This window comes from Stigmatopora nigra, chromosome 9, assembly GCF_051989575.1.
Source record: "Stigmatopora nigra isolate UIUO_SnigA chromosome 9, RoL_Snig_1.1, whole genome shotgun sequence".
Classification (NCBI taxonomy): domain Eukaryota; kingdom Metazoa; phylum Chordata; class Actinopteri; order Syngnathiformes; family Syngnathidae; genus Stigmatopora; species Stigmatopora nigra.
In genome coordinates this window covers 4,227,894-4,246,780 of record NC_135516.1, presented here as the reverse complement: position 1 = coordinate 4,246,780, position 18,887 = coordinate 4,227,894, and the positions used below count along the sequence as shown (strand labels likewise).

The 18,887-nt window shown below is 39.5% G+C and overlaps 3 protein-coding genes across 3 annotated transcripts; 1 reads left to right on the top strand and 2 right to left on the bottom strand.

Moving 5' to 3' along the window:
• Window positions 1-5,996: 5,996 nt before the first annotated feature.
• On the bottom strand, window positions 5,997-8,903 carry tmem53 (transmembrane protein 53). Its single transcript, XM_077724410.1, has 3 exons — window positions 8,693-8,903; window positions 7,511-7,614; window positions 5,997-6,949 (listed from the first exon to the last, which is right to left on the bottom strand). The coding sequence occupies exons 1-3, from the start codon at window positions 8,745-8,747 to the stop codon at window positions 6,248-6,250; spliced, it is 861 nt and encodes a 286-aa protein (XP_077580536.1). The 5' UTR covers window positions 8,748-8,903; the 3' UTR covers window positions 5,997-6,247.
• A 1,087-nt stretch (window positions 8,904-9,990) lies between these two features.
• toe1 (target of EGR1, exonuclease) lies at window positions 9,991-13,443 on the bottom strand. The gene is made up of 8 exons (XM_077724994.1): window positions 13,054-13,443; window positions 12,572-12,612; window positions 12,391-12,487; window positions 12,088-12,246; window positions 11,424-11,537; window positions 11,142-11,290; window positions 10,878-11,040; window positions 9,991-10,754 (listed from the first exon to the last, which is right to left on the bottom strand). Exons 1-8 carry the CDS (start codon window positions 13,165-13,167, stop codon window positions 10,023-10,025), a joined length of 1,569 nt encoding a protein of 522 aa, XP_077581120.1. The 5' UTR covers window positions 13,168-13,443; the 3' UTR covers window positions 9,991-10,022.
• A 342-nt stretch (window positions 13,444-13,785) lies between these two features.
• Window positions 13,786-18,176, top strand: LOC144202062 (THAP domain-containing protein 1). Its single transcript, XM_077724995.1, has 4 exons — window positions 13,786-14,370; window positions 14,481-14,640; window positions 15,358-15,533; window positions 17,040-18,176. The coding sequence occupies exons 1-4, from the start codon at window positions 14,221-14,223 to the stop codon at window positions 17,418-17,420; spliced, it is 867 nt and encodes a 288-aa protein (XP_077581121.1). The 5' UTR covers window positions 13,786-14,220; the 3' UTR covers window positions 17,421-18,176.
• The last annotated feature ends 711 nt before the right edge of the window (window positions 18,177-18,887 follow it).

The window sequence follows — 18,887 nt, the reverse complement described above, 5'->3', positions numbered from 1 at the left end:
TAGTCTTTCAAACGGTGCCAAGAAAAAGTGGAAACTAGTTAATCTCGTTGATTGTCAAAAAACAACAAAGTCTGCAAAAATAATCAATCAAACATGTTTTGGCTTGTAAATTTCCATTTGACAAAATTATTATTTCCAAAGGCACAGTGAACTCTAGGTTAGGGTTCGACTTACAGGGAAGGTATATATGTTACAGGGATATGGCCCACTTCACCACACCTTATAAATTTTCCATTGGTTTCAGGTAAAAAACAATGTTTGGACCACATGGCGTTTCATGTGATGCCAGAATTTTTCACTTTATTGCAACCACAAAGGTTTATGTGTCTCTGGGTACTGGACGATATGCAATTTGTTTTGACATCAATTTTATTGCTGGAAAGAGGGAAGACAAGTCCACTTTAGCATTTACATACATTAATCCCAAATCACCAAAACATCCGAAAAATGCATCATAAACATTTTGGCATTAAAATCTCAAATAGATTTGTACATACATACTTACCTACTTACCTACCTCCTTACCTACCTACCTACCTACCTACTTACCTACCTACTTACCTACCTACTTACCTACCTACTTACCTACCTACTTACTTACCTACTTACCTACCTACTTACCTACATACTTACCTACCTACTAACCGACTTAATTACCTATTTACCAACCTAAATACCTACCTAATTACCTACCTACTTACCAACTTAATTACCTATTTACCAACCTAACTGCCTACCTACCTACTCATCCTCAAAAGGGTCACTGGGGGTGCTTGAGGACATCCTTATTCACTTCGGCAACTAAGTGAAGGACTTCTTGAATTGGAGACCAGCCGATCGCAGGGCAGGAGACAGAAAATCACTTATGCTCATACTGATAGCTAGGGAAAATGTAGAATGTTCAACCAACCTACCCTACATGTTCTGGGTGAATAATCCATGAGGAAACAGGAGTACCTTGAGAAAACCCACGCAAGCCCTGGACTTGCGTGGGTTATCTCAAAGTACTCCGGTTCCCAGGCTGGGAACATAAAAATTCCCTACAGAAATGTCTGAAACTGGGATTCCTCAATCTCAGAAATCTTTCCACCAGGCCACCTCCACCACTTATATAACAGAAAATGAGTAATTATATTATTCAACCATTAATTTTCCATACCACTTTTTGGGGGTTGCGGGGGGCACTGGAGCCTACCCCACCCAACTACGAGGACCAGGCGGAGAACACTCTGAATTGGTGGCCAGAATATCGCAGGGCAGGAGGAGACAGAAAATCATTTATGCTCAAACTCATAACTATTTAATATTCAACCAGCCTACCGTGTATGTTTTTGGGAGAAAATGGGAGTACCCGGAGAAAACCCATGCGGATCATGCAAACTCCACACAGGAAGGCCCAAACCTGGGATCGAAGCCTCGATCTCATAACTGCGAGCCTGATGTGCTAATGACTTGGCCTAGGCTGCTGTAATTACAATAATATTATATTTAAATAAGTATTAATTTAAAAAAGTAATACATCAAAAAATTGGTTCCAGAGATACACCTTTGTCATAATAGACCTTTATTATCTACAGTGTAATTCCGTGGCATACAACTCAGGATGTACCCTCCCTGCTGCCAGTAGTTATGAGGATAAACAGGACAAGAAGATGAATGTATGGAATACAGCTTAACCAAGCTAGTATAAAATTAAAAATATTGTGGATACTGCGATACAAAAAGATTACATTGCGGTATTTTTGTTCTAAGCATTATCTCTCTTTGGGTAATTTCATATTTTCTCCACTCATTGATACAGCTGATGATCTTGATCTCAATACAGACAAATTGCATATTTGTAAACTTTTCCAGACGGATACTTTTCAAAATTATGTCAACTCCTGGTTAGCAATCGTATGAGATTGCCAATTCTGATTTTCCGCTTCAAGGCCTTTCGAATCGCCGCTCATTTTGTTTCTAGTAGGTGTATGCACACTTTATTTTCTGATCTATTCTTTTCTTATTCATGGGTGGATAACAATGGAATTTAGTAAGCATATACTATATACATTGATCCTCAAAGCAGGATTTTTTTAATGTATTTATTTCTATATCAGAACTGATTAATTAATGGTAGACTTAATGTTATCTGTGCGTTAGGAATGAGCCAGGAGACTTCACACTCCTTGACATTCAGCCTGTAGTACACATTAGTACTCCCTTTGTAGGATAAAATACATGTTAATGAGTAGGCATGGCCACTTATATCATATGACCAAAAAACAAATAATGTACAGGAATTCAAATTTAATCTCTTTCTCTATTACATTATGTGGAACTACAAGAAGAAGATATGTATTTTCATTTTCTTTTTATCACTGGCCAAAAAATTCATAGCAAATCAGACTTAAAATCTAAATTCTAATCTTGGTTGAAATGTATTACAAATAATCAGACAGCTTAAGGAAATGTTTTGCAATCTAATATTATTCTGATATTATTTGATAGTGTGTGTGTGTGTGTGTGTGTGTGTGTGTGTGTGTGTGTGTGTGTGTGTGTGTGTGTGTGTGTGTGTGTGTGTGTGTGTGCGGCGTGCGTGTGTGTGTGCGTGTGTGTGCAGCTGTCAGATAAAATAGTGACCATCTGATCCGATGATCTAGAAAGAGGGTTCCTGGTGCAGAATTCCAAATGTCACCATGTGCATACATACAAACATTTTTAGTAGGAATGACATTAAATCAGAAAGCCATATTTTAAAATCTCTGGAGGCCTTTGTTGGATTTCCAGTCAACCAAATTCGATATTAAGAAGGCTACTTTTCAAACTTCCATTCAAAGTCTGAAATTCTAATCTAGTAAATGCTGTTAAAAGTCAATGAACAAAAGGAATGTATATTGAATGGGATTGCCAGAATGGAAAATAGAATATTGGGACTGTATGCTGAGTGCTACCACTTAATACTATTAATCTTAGTGCATCCCCCATATAACCCACGCTGACAACTCCATTGCTGCATGCGTTGAAGTGCTCGGTGTCCTCTAAAAGTATGGTTCTTGACTGCAGCCATTTTCTGTAAAAGTGGGAAAGGGTAAAGGGAAATCACTGACCCTCCCTTCACAGCAATTTTCTCCTCATCAGCTTGTGATAGTTCATTAACTTTGTGGGGTAATTTTCTCTATCAAAGCAGTTTTTTTTTTAAACTCGTTTTTTCAACCATTCGTCTGGCCTCTCGTGGAGACTCTTTTCAAAAGACTCTTTGGAGAATTTTGAGGTATATTAAGTTTGAAGCGGTAGCTTACATTTCCAATCCTAACTCAAAGCTTTGCAAACATGAAAGTAGAGGCGAGTAGACTGATGCTGCAGAACCATAAAGAAGCCAAGGAATTAATAACCATTAGAGTTTAAAGTGGCTGTTCCTTGAGCACATGAAGCCTGAGGTAATGCTGCTCTCCTCAGGAAACGCATGGAAATGGCAGGGATGACTAACGGCCAGTGTATTGGAATAAAATTTGACTCTTATACAAAATCCAACAACAGAAAAAAAGTCTATTTCTATCCATTCATTCTTTTTCTGTACGGCTTAGCTGGCCTATATTTTTATTAATGGTAGTAATGCCAGCCTGTTTTATTTATACACTGCCTGAATTCTTCCAGTCAAAAAAAATGTGTCAATTAGAATTTCAGGGTTGTCATGCATTTTCCAAAAAAAAGGGGAAAAAAAAGAAAGAAAAACAACAACAACAATAAAGTCGCACTGCCTTACTGGCACAACACAAACGTACATTAGGTTAGACTGTCCTCTACTGGCTAACTCATAACCTAACCCACCTTGTAACTGTCTGTTTTATTATTATTTTTTGTTTGTTTATTTATTTGTATTATTTATTGATTCATATTTATTTTTCAGTTTGTTGTTTTTACTTGTGCAGTTCGTGTTAAATCTTACTATACTTGTATGACAATTAAAGCCTTCAATTCAATCTTTCAAGAGGGGTATGTAAAGTCTGTTGATAGTTATTACATATTTTTGGTGTTTTGAGTTTTTACCAGGGCCGCCCAGCGACTGATAGGTTAGCACGTCGGCCTCACAGTGGGGTCACTTGGTTCATATCCAGGTCGGTCCACCTGTGTCGCGAATGGTTGGCCTCACAGCTCTGGGGTCCTGGGTTCAAATGCAGGTCATGTCCATCTGTCGAATTTGCATGTTCTCCATGGGCCTGTGTGGGTTTTCTCCAGGTACTCTGGTTCCCACCAACATTCCAAAGACAAGCATAATACGCTGACTGGACATTCTAAATTGCCCCTAGGTATGACTGTTAGTATGAATAGTGGTTTGTCTCCTTGTGCCCTGCGATTGGCCCGCCACCAATTATTGCCTCCCCTTAAAAAACCCAAGTTAATGTTCCAATTGGCTCGTTCTAGCCAGATAATTTTCCCAAGCCAGCTTGACAGGATCTTTTCCCAGCCAAGGCTCCAAAAATCAGAGTCCTTAACCACAGCTAGTATAGTTGCAGCCTTCTGATTATGAGCAGAATGAACAAGCATATGTAGTACACAATTTGAAAATGACCTTTTGGCTCCCTAACATCACCTGCTCATCATTAATGTAATTAGGTTTGAGTTATTAAACATTGTCTTTTAGGAGAAACAGTAAAACAACAACCTCTAGCAAAAAAAAACACTTGAATTGCCTTTCAAAGTAGTCATTTTAATCACCTAATTTTGCACAAACTTTTCACTTCAACTTCACACACTCTCTCAAAACAAATCTTTTCACTAATGCTTCCTTTTGCAGGAAATGGTGCTACATGGACCAAGAAAGCCATGAGCAGTGTCTACAAACGGATTTGCCCCAGACACAGTGGCTAGGTGCCAGTCACAGATTTTGAATCTTGCCACCTGGCAGCTGCACCAGCACATGCTGTGGTGACGCGTCCAGAGACTCGTGACCATGTTGTCAGTGTTCTGAAGGCACACCAGGTAAGAATGTATCTGGTGGCTCATGATGTGCCTTGCCTTGCATTATTTGTAGATGGTTGACACCATGGCAAGACCAAATTGATGCACACAAAGGTGATGAGTCTTGAACCCTACTGGTTTAGTGTTCTTAATATGTATGCAGTTGTTGGGAAAACAAACACCTTTGCTTGATTTCTAGGTCAAGTTTGGGTGAGGGGGCAGCAATGCCAGTTTTGCAATGTTTGGGTCACAGTCAAACAAGGACCTCCTCTTTAATCCTCTCCACCAAATGTCTCCAAGAGGTTCCAAGTGGCGCTGACTATATAGGCTTCTTGGGACAGTATATTATGGATACCATGACCTCACTGAGGCAGTGTACGGACACCACTCCGGGTCTTTTTTTTTTTTTTTAAAAGCAATAATATAAATTTGCACTGATTTGTTTTCAAAACGTCTAACCTTGAGTGAACACACGAGGGCGCCGCTTTCTTTAATTGATATACTAAATGCACTTTTGCCCATTTTCATTGGCTTTCTTCATGCAAAGTGATATACAAAAATAATAATCGCGTTAAAATGAAGTATCAGGATTAAACGAGATCAAATTGAATCGTGATAAGAATCATATCACCAGATTTGAGGCAATAAACACCTGTAACTAATATAATGTAATTTAATGACAAGAGCCTATTTAAGGACAAAATCCTATCATATATAATTCCTGGGAAAATACTCATCTCATTTTCTGAATCGCTTTATCCTCACTAGGGTTGCAGGGTGTGCTGGAGCCTATCCCAGCTAACTTCATACCAACGGCAGGGGACAAGCTGAATTGGTGGCCAACCAATCACAGGGCACAAGGAGACAAGCAACCATCATCCACTCTCACTCATACGTAGGGGCAATTTACAGTATCCAATAAGCCTACCATGCATGTCTTTAGAATGGGGGGGAAAACCAGAGTACCCAGAGAAAACCCACAGGGGGAGAATATGCAAACTCGACATAGGTGGACTGACCTGGATTTGAACCCAGGTCCCCTACTGTGACGTTGACGCGCAAACCACTCGTGCACCGGGCCGCTCCTAGGAAAAAACATCACCCAAAATGTTTTTTTTTAATTACGACAGGCCTACTAACAACCCCACTGTTGTGCAGAAAAAGTCACGACATAAATGGCATCAAGTCACATCTATCTTGGACTGGATAACTTTTTTTTCAGCATGTCCAAGCATGTGAATAGTCAAGTAAAAAAAAAAGAAGAAAAAAAACTTGCTCTTCACTTTGATTTTTATTTAGACATGCTTCACTGATCCGAAACTCTCTGTCTCGTTTTGGTGTGTCCCCCTTTTGTGTCCTTCATACAAGTCATAAGGAAATTACGGCATTTGCATGGGTACTGCTCTGAATATTCCCGAAGATGACTCACGTGGCCGCTGGAGACGAAATCATAACTGTCCACCCGAACTCCTTTAAACTTCAAGGTGTCCGCAAAGTGTCTTACGTCTTTTGCCCTGATTACCTGGTCAGCACTTGAGTAGAGAAAAAAATGAGGCCAAGCGGGTGGCTGCTCCTTCACTGCGTCATAGTGGTTCTTATGCACATACTTTGTCAAGGGATACAGGACAATTCGCAACAGGAAAACAGTAAACGCAAAGAGCGTTATAAGGACATACTTCAAAACAGGACTTATCTTAGGCCCCAAGGTGGCTGCCAAAGCTCTTATTGCTCCAAGAACATTCCCACTACCAGGAGCACTGTCCACAATGGCCCCGATTATACACAGGGAACTAAATTGTTTATCCCTGTGCAAGAGCTCTACAATATATCTGTACAACATGAAGCCACCATTACTGAATATGTGAAAGAAAATTGGACTCTGTTCCACCTCATAGTCATAGAGGATCTCCAGTAACTTCAGGGCTGTAGTTCGAAGTTCTTTATATCCAAAAGACTCGGAGATAAATACTGTCTTGAGAGGAGCTGTGTATCGGATAGTGACACATCCCTATATTGGAGGGAAGATACAAAAAAACGTAAGGATGTATATTTTACGTGAAAACCACCAATACAGTTGTACCTCAACATACGAGCATTTCTAGATACGAGTAAAATTTCAAGCAAATAATTATCTCTAGATACAAGACAGGTGGCCAAGACATGAGAGGCTGTTTTTGATTTTAGCGCACTCTTTTTTGCCGCATCTATTTCGTGTATAACAGATATCTACGAGCACTGGGCGGGGCGTTGAATTTTTTTGTGTTCTCTCCCCTTCAAAATCCGTATAATTTTAGTACTATTAAAAACATTTTAGTAATATTAAACCACCTGTTATGTTACTTTGTTAATAGATGGCGAATTAGAAGAAATAAAACATTTTTTTCCAATCCAATATCCTGTTTTTGGTGTTTTTTTTCAGAGGGTTGGAACAGATTAATTTGTTTTTGGTTCATTTCAATGGTAAACTTTGGTTCGAGTTTCGAGAATATCGACATACGCGCTCAGTCTTGGAACGAATTAAGCTCGTATCTTGAGGTACCACTGTAAATTGAATCAATAATCCTTTAACCTGGTCATTGTAGATGGAGCTGTACTTGGTGAGGTGTTTATCTTTGCAGCCTGCCCATCCCAACAATATCACAACAGGCTCTTTTGTTCCCTGCCAGTGTGTCTCTGGAAAAAAAAAAAGTTACGGTATCACATCACTTAACTAAACCAATGTTTCCCAACCTTTTTTTGAGATGCGACACACTTTTGGCATTGAAAAAATTCTCAAGGCCAGCATCTTAAAATCTTTTAATATAAAACTGTGCCGCCTATATTAACTATAGTCATTCTCCTCAAAGTAGCAATCACAAAAACCTCCAAAATTATTCCAAATTGTAATTTTTCACACTAATGTCACCAAAAGTTGATGTTTGTGGACCTTGAACAACTACCGATTTGAGTGATGCAAAAATAAGCAATGTCATGTTTTTAATCGCATAATTTTGAATTTTCCTCCAAATGTTACTTAAATCTCTTCGTAGAGGCCCGATGAGGCCTGCGTGAGTTTTGTCTAGGTACTCCGGTTTCCTCACACATTCCAAAAACATGCGTGGTAAGCTGATTGGACACTCTAAATTGACCCTAGGTATGGGTGTGAGTGAGCATGGGAGTTAGCCTCTTTGTGCCTTGCGATTGGCTGGCCACCGATTCAGGTTGTCCCCACCTCTGGCCTGGTGTTAGCTGGGATAGGCTCCAGCACCCCCAGCGACCCTAGTGAGGATAAAGCGATGAGATTTCTTAATATTATGGAAAAAATGTTGTTCTGACAGACTTCACATCGGCAAAAGTTGATGCCTGATAAACCAAACAACAACCGGGCCATGTTAGAGAAAAATGAACAACAAAATGACTGTATCAAAATTTGAATCTTGTAATTGCAATATTATAATCGACAATTTAAAGTTCATCATATTTTGATTTTAACCTTGTAATAGTTCATTTTTATTCTCGTTATATTCGTATTATTTTTTTCTCTCCGAATCTTACATTGTGTGATTCTTTAATTTCCCATTTTTCAGCACACCTGACCATTACTCGTGGCACACTGGTTGGGAAGCAAAGTGATCTAAACCACGCAATAATTTGACAGAGCTTGGCAGGTAAATTGTCATACGAGCCGATTCTTTAAGCCGACAGCTCAGTTATTTGATATAAGCAAGACAGTATAGCAGGTGTAGGATATTGTAATATGACCGATGCTCACCTGTGGTCTTTTCGTGTGGAAACACAATATTGTAGTCGATTCCATCATTTTCCATTTTAATTGGCTGTGTGGGATGCTTATTTCATTGGAATGGTTCGTTAAAGAAAGAGCAGTTTATTAAGTCAGACGAGTGTTATTTTATTTGCAGCAAAATCTACAATGCAGTTTAACTAAAACAACTGTTATAGCGCATTTAACAAGGTGCTCATTCCGGAAGTTCTTCTTTTCTGCCTCTTAGCAGACTTCGGTAATAGAATAGTGTCCCCTTGTGGATGGAAGGCTCATTATTTTGGTGCATATTTTCTCAAATAATGATACTATGTAGCAGGGGTCGGGAACCTTTTTGACAGAGAGCCATAAACAATTCACATTTTATAATGTTATTTCTTGAGAGCCATTCTCAGAATTGAAATGTTTTTTTTTGTCATTTCACCACTTTTAAAGTGCAAAAAGTCTCTGAATTCTTTTAAAAACATTTTTATGCTGTTGCTAATCAATCAGTATCAATGACATTTTGCATGCAGAAGAGAAATGAAAAACTAAATTATGATTAAAATGATGCTAGAGGTAGATCAACACCAGTGGCGATGTGACACTGTGACGCCCCTATTGGTGCTTTTGGGACTCAGTTCTCTCACAAGTGATTTCCATATTTTACCTCACAGGTTAGTGGAGAGTCATATGCACCCATGGAAAGAGCCACAATTGGCTCCCGAGCCATAGGTTCCCTATCCCTGCTATGTAGCATTTCTAACATTTTGGCCAACTAAGCCTTTGAGGCAGGGCCGTCAAAACATTTAGTTAACAGGATTTTTAAATTATTTTATTTTTTATTATTATTTATTATTATTGTTATTACAGGGAAAAAAAGGAATACAAGCTACATTTTGGGCGGCTCGAGTAATTAGCGCGTCGGTCTCACAGCTCTGAGGTCCTGGGTTCAAATCCAGGTCGGATCACCTGTGTGGAATTTGCATATTTTCCCGGGCCTGCGTGGGTTTTCTCCGGGTACTCGGGTTTCCTCCCACATCCAAAAACATGCATGGTAGGCTAATTGGACACGCTAAATTGCCCTGACGTATGAGTGTGAGCATTGAGTGGTTGGGTTGTCTAATTCAGGGTGTCCTTAGCTGGGGTAGGCTCCAGCAATATCCCCCACGACCATAGTGAGGATAAAGCAGTTCAGAAAATGATGATGAGCTACATTTCTATATTTCCATCAGTTTTTTTAACCCAATATTAACTTTTTTTTTAAAAGCATCTAAGAAAATTGATTTCCCAAATAAAACAATTTGTAATTGCGTTCTTGAGAAAAGTGTTTAATAACTATTCACGGCTTCTTCCCCCAAACCATTTCCATTTTACGCACATGTGCCTTAGATGACTTGGAGAAGGTGCTCTTGACAATGTTGAGTGGAGTTGCCTTTCCGCTGAGATAAACTTTATTGAAGGAGGTCGGTGACCATATGCATTTCTCTTCCTTCGCATCGTCTTGTTCCTTTTTTACCAAGGTACATGAGTAAGCAAATATGTATCCCGTCATGAAGGCATCGAAGCCAGCACGGTGTGAACCGGATTCCACCTTGTTTTCACTTCTTTTGGTGGTCATATCTGTGTTTGACGACTCTAACCTTTCCTCACATATGTTGTTGTCATTCTTCTCTGTTTTTATGTTTTCTTCTTCTTGGTTTTCTGTGTTTGTATTACCATCTGCTGAAATTTCACCTTCCAGACACGGTGTAGTTTTCTCTGTTTTCACGTTTTCTTCTTCTTCTTCTTGGTTTTCTGTCTTTATTTTAAAATCTGCTGAAATTCCACTTCCCAGACACGCTGTAGTCACTACTTGATGGCTCTCATCTGGATTCATTTCCAAATGTGGTACTTTTTTTTGAGGAGCACCTTCCAAAACTGATGAGTCTTCCTCTCGCACTCTTTTCTTTTTCTTCCTTTGACGCTTCCTCTTTTTTTTCTTGTCATCCTTAGATTTATCATCTTGGAGAATGATCAGGTCAGTGTCATGGGACAAAGGACACTTTGTACCTTTTGAACACCAACCAAAAGCCTGCCAAACAGACGAAGAGAAAATTGGGCCATTGAGTGATAAACTGATGTGTTCCAAAGCCACAACTATAAATAACAGAATCCTATTTCAAGTATTTATGCATTAGATTTATGTGAGACTCACCGAAAAGGAATGACAGACATCAGCTTGATCTGAATGAGGAAGTCCAGGTGGACAGTACTTGAAGTCTACATATGTGGCCATGGCTCCAGAGTATTGACAGAACTCTAAGTAGACACGACGACCATTCTCAATAGAAGACTCATTTCGACTGTTATCTAGTTTACTGTAAAGAACAGACAAAAATGAGGGGAAATCAGTAATATAATATGGGAAAAAGACGTCATGTTTTTAATTGCATTGACATTCGTTAAGCACCATACACACCATTTTTTGTAGGCATATTCCAAATATGAAGCACTGAAGCGAAGGTCAAATTCGGTGACATATTTAGTGTCGAAAAGGCCTGCAGGAAACATTTCCGAAAGGTCGGCTGTGAAGGTGGCCAAACGATCTGGTAGTTGTGCATAGAAATTCTAACGGATACAATAAATATCAAGAGAAAAATGTCAGTAGGCTTTAACTTTTAGTGAAACACTAACAGCTCTGTTTAGAAGCATCACAAATGAAGGTCAATATACAACAACAAATAAAACAAAAATATGCTACCTGGTAAAGGAAAGCAATGTCAATTAGGCCATTGTGGAGAACCAGTGGTTTTTTCGCACGTAGTAACTCAGTAAATAAAGCCCGGATATGAACACCTTGGTTGTCTGATCCACCCTTTCAAAGCAGAGAGAATAAAAACCAATGAGTATATGCATGTATTATGCCAAAACACAGGGAAAAAAACTGTTTTTTTTTCATTTCGGTGTACAATAAAACAAACAATAAAAACGCGAATAATAACAACTACTAGTATCATTGTTATCATCATCATCATTCTTATTATCAAGTTTCCATGACAATTATAAGTTCACTATTCTATTTTCTAACATGTCCAACAAAATTGTGATGCAGTAAGGCAGGGGTGGGAAAACCGGTCCCGAGAGCCACTTTAAGTGCAGGTTTTTGTTCCAACTGATCCAGGACAGAAACTTTGACTAATGAAATTACCGCAGAAAACAAGAAACACCTGACTGCAATCCACTGATTGCACTTGTAGGACACCAGATTGGTGAAAATGTGTCTTCTTTATGGGTTGGAATGAAAACTTGCAGCCACTGCGGCCCTTTGTGGAATAATTTGCGGACCCTTAGCCAACTGTGGTTAGATTAAAGCTGGATGACGCTTTAAGATTCAGACAATTCAACCGACTGAGCATGATAATTACCTTATTATTGCCCTTGTAATATGGGATTCCTTCTGCATATTGCTTGTTGAAGTCAAATCCGTGTTGAACAAGGAACTGCACTGATTGAGGCTCGATGATATATTCTTCTGAACATAGTAAGGTGAGGTTATACACCTGAACCAGGTATGTATCATCTGCCTATATAAACAGGGACATGGACAGATTTTGAAGTTTTAACATGATCAAGGACATCCAATCCGTTAGAGATATGTATATCTTATATTTAAAATTTAAAACACTTATGTCACAGTTATGAAGAAACAGTACAATACACATACGTACCTTGTTGTCAACCCTCTTGAAACAGGCTATTCCCAAGGAGAGGATTGAACGGGAGCGAGCTGCATTACAAATGGCGTTATACCTGTCTTCTATGGAGCTGAAAAGAAATATTTAAGAAAGTTTATTGAAGTGTACAAGTCATGAGGTGTGAGTTTGTGGTTTTAATAACCTTGCAACTTACGCTGCAAGCAATGATGCTCTATTTCCAAGGCCACTGAGCTCCTGTAACAACAATTTCAAAATAATTAGGATTAGGATAATTAGTGGTTAGCGTGTCGGCCTCACAGTGGGCGTACTGGGTTCAAATTCAGGCCAGTTCACCTGTGTGAAGTTTGCATGTTCTCCCTAAGCCTGCGTGGGTTTTCTCTGGGTATTCTGATTTCCTCCCACATTCCAAATACCTGCATAATAGGCTGATTGGACACTCTAAATTGCCTTTGAGTGGGTTAGGGTTAGTTGTTTGTCTCCTTGTGCCCTGCGATTGGCTGGCCACCAATTCAGGGTGTCCCTTGACTCTGGCCCAAAGTCAGCTGGGATAGGATCCAGCACCCCCCGCGACCCCATTGAGAATAAAGCGGTTCAGAAAATTAGACATTGATTTAATTTCATGTTTAACATCCAACAAGCAATAAACTAACTAAAGGAAAGTTATCATTTACGTACCGTATCAACAGCAACAAAGGAAGACGTTTTAAGAGCCACAACCATTGCTGGCCAAAGTTCCTTGAAATTGCCATTGTGGACATCAATAACAGGGATAACAAATGATGATGTCATTTTGTCAATCTGCTAAATATGAAAACCAGGAAATAAAAAAGAATGTTGCGGTTTATTCAACCTTTCTTTTGGTAGCTGAATAAACTTTGTCATCTGCTTGCATTCTAAACTGCTCTCTGAGAATATACAACGCAATGATAGTATTGTGTAATAATAATTGTTCAAAAGGGCGAAATGACCACATTAACAAGTGCCAGATGCAGGCAAGAAGAAGGGAAACTTGGATACAACGTGCTTCCGATGTTGTTAGAATGGGTCTATTTATCACACATGGAGGGCAAGATGTGAAAAGTCAGAAACGGCGGCGTAGTTAACAGACGGCCATCTTAACACAGTGCGTTTCCCATTTGCAGACCATTTGACATCATTTTCTCCGCTTAAATACTGTTAAGGTACCAACAGATTTCATTTGTGCTCATTAAAAACATTTTCCCGTGGTTATTATCCATATTATCTGTTGAAAAATATATTATTTTGAAATAATGACGCTTGTCCAAGTTTAACTTGTATCACGCATTATTCTCATCTAGCTTTCTCTATATTTGATATGTATACGACCATACACAGAGTTTACGATAAGCCTGATTTGCTGGCACGTTTTATTTACGATTATCATCAATAATTTTAATATAAGCTATCTATTCAGAAAAATATATTATACTAACTTTTAATAAATGACAGCGTTTAATTCATATGACTTATCAGACATGATATTTGGGGGGGAATTGTTTTCTTTTTATTCAGGCATTCAATGAACATATACATAGCGTCACCTACCAGGATACGGATACCAGTTTGGCTCAAACTAAGTCAGAAACATTTACTAGTTCAATGAAATTATCTTCCTTTGACGTCTCTTAATATCGCACTAATAATTAACCGAGTGGTTCTAGTTATGTGACTGAGCAAAAAACGGAGAAAATTAGCATTTTATTTCGATGAAAATGCGAGTTTTTGTTGCACAAAGTGATGACTACCTCTCTGCAGCGCGTCTGCTAGTGTAAGAAAATAACAACGTTGACGTTTTTATATATAGTTTTTTATTTGCGTGCAATGGGTGGATGCTCGGCTCCTCACTGTTCCAATTCAACCAGCATAGGAAAACAGTTATTCAGATTCCCTAAAGAGCCCGTCAGGAAAAAGAAATGGGTCGTGAATTGCCGACGCGACTTCGAGCCAACTCCACATTCGAGACTGTGCCAAGTAAGTAGTACCGCTGTCATTGTTTTAGGGATTCCTAATATATTATTAAGGGGTGGTAATGTGGTGTCTGTATTTCATATGTGCATACTATGGCTGCCTTCATAATCTAGGACCATTTTGAGGAAAGTCAGTTTGAGGAGTTGGCAAAGTCTCCAGCTGGAGGAAAGAAACTGAAGCCTAATGCCATCCCAACTCTCTTCAATGCTGGGGAACCTCCATACCCAGCAATTACTGCTCCATTCATTTTACTCCCCTTGAAAACTGAGCTAGGTAACTTCTGCTCTACATGTACACAACAACACTCATTCATTCTCCATACAGCTTATCCTTGTTGCAGGGGGGTGCTGGAGCATACTCCACCATACTATGGGCAACAAGCAGGAGACACCCTGAATTGGTGACCAACCAATTGCAGTGCACAAGGATACAGACAACCATTTACACTCACACCTAGGGGCAATTTAGAGTGTTCAATCAGGCTACTCTGAATGTTGTGGGGATGTGGGAGAAAACTATTGCAGACAGGTGCACTTCTCTTTTTATTACGGGTTAATTAAGTACTTCTCCATTGGTTTGGATGTATTGTCCATTTTTCCTTGGGTTTTTATGGGAAAACTTTCATCATATATACCGTACATTTCTATCCAGACAATGTTTATACTCTTACTATATGCCTCCAAAATGCCTTTTTTGCATTTCTTTGTAAATGTATCATATTTGATACAAACCTACTTTTCAGGGGTTATTGGCTCAACAAAGATCATGGCAAAATATTGTGATGTCATAATGTGGCTAAAAACTGCATTGATTACAGATATAATAGTGTTCTTATATATACACAATATTGTGCATAACATTTTGTTATAATGATGCATGATATTCATAGCATTTTACTATATTTTAGCACGCTGAAGTCTTTTGGCATGCAACAATTCAGAACTTCGAGCTTAGTGAATGTCTTAAAAAATGATTATGTTCTGATTATAGTGGAAAAGGAACTGAATGTTGGAGACCATGGCTATGCTAGACGTACTCCGCTGCTTGGCCTAGAAGAGGAGAACGGGGATAGGACAGCAATGGACCAGCAGTCCTGTACACAGTGCCACTTGCTTAAGAAACAACTGGAAAAAGAGATGCAGCACACAGTGAGACTTCAGAAGGAGGTAAGGACCTGTTTTACTGTTGTTGCTACTGACAGGCACTTTATGGGAGTGCTAAGATACAGTGGACCCTCATTATGAGCCAAGCTGTTCCGCGACAAAGCACGTAAGGCGAGTTTGCTCGTATCATGATTGTATTTTCATGCGAGCAATGCTTCCCATGCCCGCCACATTATTGAGGATTTAAGGCGTCGTTTTAAGGTTAAATAATCTGAAATAGAAATTCAAAGTATAAAACTGTTACTTTTATATATAAGTACATACCATGAGAGCTGGAGTCTTCCAGCAATGTAACAAAAGTGTGAACCAGCTGAGCTCATAAATTTATGACTTTGTTTCAATCTCGGGCATTCTTTTTTTATTTTTCATTTTTTGTCACGGCAGTCTTTGGTTTCCAAATACACAAGGAGCGACTGCGTCGCCTCCGGAACAAAAGCGTCACAAGCCAAATTCCACCGGTTAAGACTGTCTGCGACAGTCAGAGGAACCCACGAGAGTTCCCATGAAAACACGAAAATTCAGGCGCAATCTTGCGATAACATGAGTCCAACTGGAAGAAGTCACGTACCAGTGTGACTACCACTTGTGAATAAAGGATGGATAAGTGCTACTTTTTTGTTGTTGTATCACGAAACAAATAATTAAAATGAAATAGTTGCGTGAGGTTGTCTTTTATTCTGCATGGGGATGTTATGAGCTCATGAAAGAAGCAAATCTTGTGTTCATGAAAATGAAAACTTTGGACAGATTTGGCGATTTTTGTTGACAACAGGGCTTTATTTTGAATGGAATCTGGTAGTTTTATTTTGTATTGGTGATAAACGTCCTTATCAGCACTGGGAATTGTGTCCAACTCACGGAACAAAATGGACTTTTGCGTCGTGACTAAAGTTAGATTTATCACATTTTTTGCTTGGAACCAACCTCTCGGTCTCTACCTTGTTGAAGGGACCTTCCTCCTGGGGTGGCAGTCACTTGGCACTTGAGATGTGTATCATAGCAACAAAGGGTGCTGAAATGAAGCATAGATGCAGCAAGTCTCAATTTGTTCAACATCCAAGGAAGGACTTAAGACCTTGTGACACATTTATGTTAGGTGAGGCTGTCAGGACCACCCTTAAGATCCTGATAGGAGTCTAATGATTGTTAAATGATTCAGACATGCAAGTTAAAAAAAAAAAGTGAGTATTTTGGTGGGCAGATTGTGATGTTGCCGTACAAAAGAGATATTGTTTGTGCCCGAAGGAAACTAACACACTGTATAAACTCTTACTCTCAGGCGATCAACAATAACATTGGCGATCAATGCCACAGTTGTAGATGTTTCGTGAGGGTGGTGAAATTTGTGAGATTGATTAGTATGCTTGAGAATACTTGTGACGCCGTGAGCACAAACAAACTGCAAACAGTATAATTGCATTATTAGTGTTCACTTTTAAGCACAGATGATTCAATTGGGCTCTGCTACAAAATTCCAGTAATGTCAAAACATTTTTCTGTGTTTGTCAGGCGGAGGAGATGAAGAAACGTCTCTACCGGCTTGACCGGATTGAGAAGGGACTCCAGAACTTTCTATATGAGGACCAAATCCGTGCACTGTCTCTCACCAAGCGATCCAGACGAGCCGTGTGGTCGCCAGAAACGATCCTTAAGGCCAGAAAGATCCGAAGCGCAGTAGGTACCAAAGGCTATGAATACCTGCGAGAGCTAGGCTATCCATTACCATCTTATCGAACTCTATGTAACCGCCTGGAAACCAAACTAATGGTAACAACTGACATGAGTTGTGAAGAACTAGCAGAGTTGGGTCTGGGACTCATGGCAAACTGTGATAGCCCAACAGGTGTTGGCGATAATGATGAGGAAGACCTTCTTGGTGTCTTGTCCTGATATGCTGTTTGTTTAGCTGTTTATACCATATCAATAATCGCCTCAAGTGGCTTTGTTTGCCTGAGATGTCACGTTTTGGTCTTGTCACTCAACGTTGCTAAGCAAACCACGAGTACTCTACACTGTGGTGATAGGGAGACAAGTTGCGACAAAATCAGCCCTATGACCAGAAAATTATGCATAAAAAAACCAAAGGATACTCAATGCATACATTTTTTTTCAACTTCGTTATGTACACTGTTCAAAGAAGGCACTGCATGGACCACAATAAAGCAATTATGACATACTACTGTTTTTGTCTTAGTTGTATCCTTAACAAGGTCTGCCCCCAATTACAGTGAGTAAGAAGAATTTCAGCTACATGACATAATACATTTCATATCACAAACACGTTTAGTGCTCACCACTATCATTTGGATTCGCTTTTGGGACATCTGGGATCCCTTGGTTGGTGGGTACTGTTTGGTTTGTGTTTTTATGATGCTTTAGTCATTGCACTTTCCCTCTATGTAACTTGTTGCTGTGATTGTTCATTGATTGCAACTGTTGTCACCTCCCTTATGTGACCCAGACACATCTTTTGCCTTGTGTGTCACTCATCTGTCCTCCATGTCTCGTTCATGTCTGTGTATTTAAGGCCCCCTTGTTTGTAAATTTCTTTGTGTCCTTGTCAAGATGTGTTAGATATGTGTGCAAGCCCCGTCCTGGTATCTTTGTTTGTTCTGGTTTCGTTAATAAAACCTGTTCAGTACACTACCATTCTTTGCTTCCGTTTTCCCTGCGATTGGGTCCATCCCCTGTTTTTCACACTTTAACTTCATGACCAGTTTAAATAACAACAATATTATAATATTGCAGTTATTTTTGTTACAATTATTGTTGTTAAAAAAAAAGTTGAACAAATATAATTCCTAAACTAGGTGTCAGGATAAAAAGAGGGCGCCCCGGTGGATGAGTGGTTAGTGTGTTGGACTCACAGTGGGGGACCGGGAGTACAAATCCAGGTCGTTCCACCTGTGTGGAGTTTGCATGTTCTCCCTGGGCCTACGTGGGTTTTCTCCCGGTATTCTGGTTTCCTCCCGCATTCCAAAGTCATGCATGTCAGGCTGCTTGGACACAATAAATTTCCCCCTAGGTATGAGTGAGAGCTAATGGTTGTTTGTCTCCTTGTGTCCTGCGATTGGCTGGCCACTAAGTCCGGGTGTTGTCGTCCGCCTCTGGCCCAAAGTCAGCTGGGATAGAATCCAGCACCCCCTGTGACCCTAGTGAGGACAAAGCAGTTCAGAAAATAAGATGGAATTAAGATAAAATTAACAATTAGTATACTGTAGCAGCTCTCCAAACACTTTCATCCTAAAATTTGCAACACAACACAGAATTCTGATCCTCTGAAAATTTCGCTTATCGAGTCCAATTTCCAAAAATGTTCAATCCAATTTATGATCGGAAACATTCCTAATAATTATT

Coding starts and splice junctions, on each gene's coding strand:
- tmem53 (XM_077724410.1), bottom strand. CDS start 8,747: ATGGAAAATGATGGAATCGACTACAATATTGTGTTTCCACACGAAAAG. Junction 7,615..8,692: donor TCCACACGAAAAGACCACAG/GTGAGCATCGGT, acceptor TTTTTTTTCCAG/AGACACACTGGCAGGGAACA. Junction 6,950..7,510: donor GCTCCATCTACAATGACCAG/GTTAAAGGATTA, acceptor CCTCCAATATAG/GGATGTGTCACTATCCGATA.
- toe1 (XM_077724994.1), bottom strand. CDS start 13,167: ATGACATCATCATTTGTTATCCCTGTTATTGATGTCCACAATGGCAAT. Junction 11,538..12,087: donor ATTACAAGGGCAATAATAAG/GTAATTATCATG, acceptor CTGCTTTGAAAG/GGTGGATCAGACAACCAAGG. Junction 11,291..11,423: donor ACATTGCTTTCCTTTACCAG/GTAGCATATTTT, acceptor TGTATCCGTTAG/AATTTCTATGCACAACTACC.
- LOC144202062 (XM_077724995.1), top strand. CDS start 14,221: ATGGGTGGATGCTCGGCTCCTCACTGTTCCAATTCAACCAGCATAGGA. Junction 14,371..14,480: donor CACATTCGAGACTGTGCCAA/GTAAGTAGTACC, acceptor TTCATAATCTAG/GACCATTTTGAGGAAAGTCA. Junction 14,641..15,357: donor CCCCTTGAAAACTGAGCTAG/GTAACTTCTGCT, acceptor TTCTGATTATAG/TGGAAAAGGAACTGAATGTT.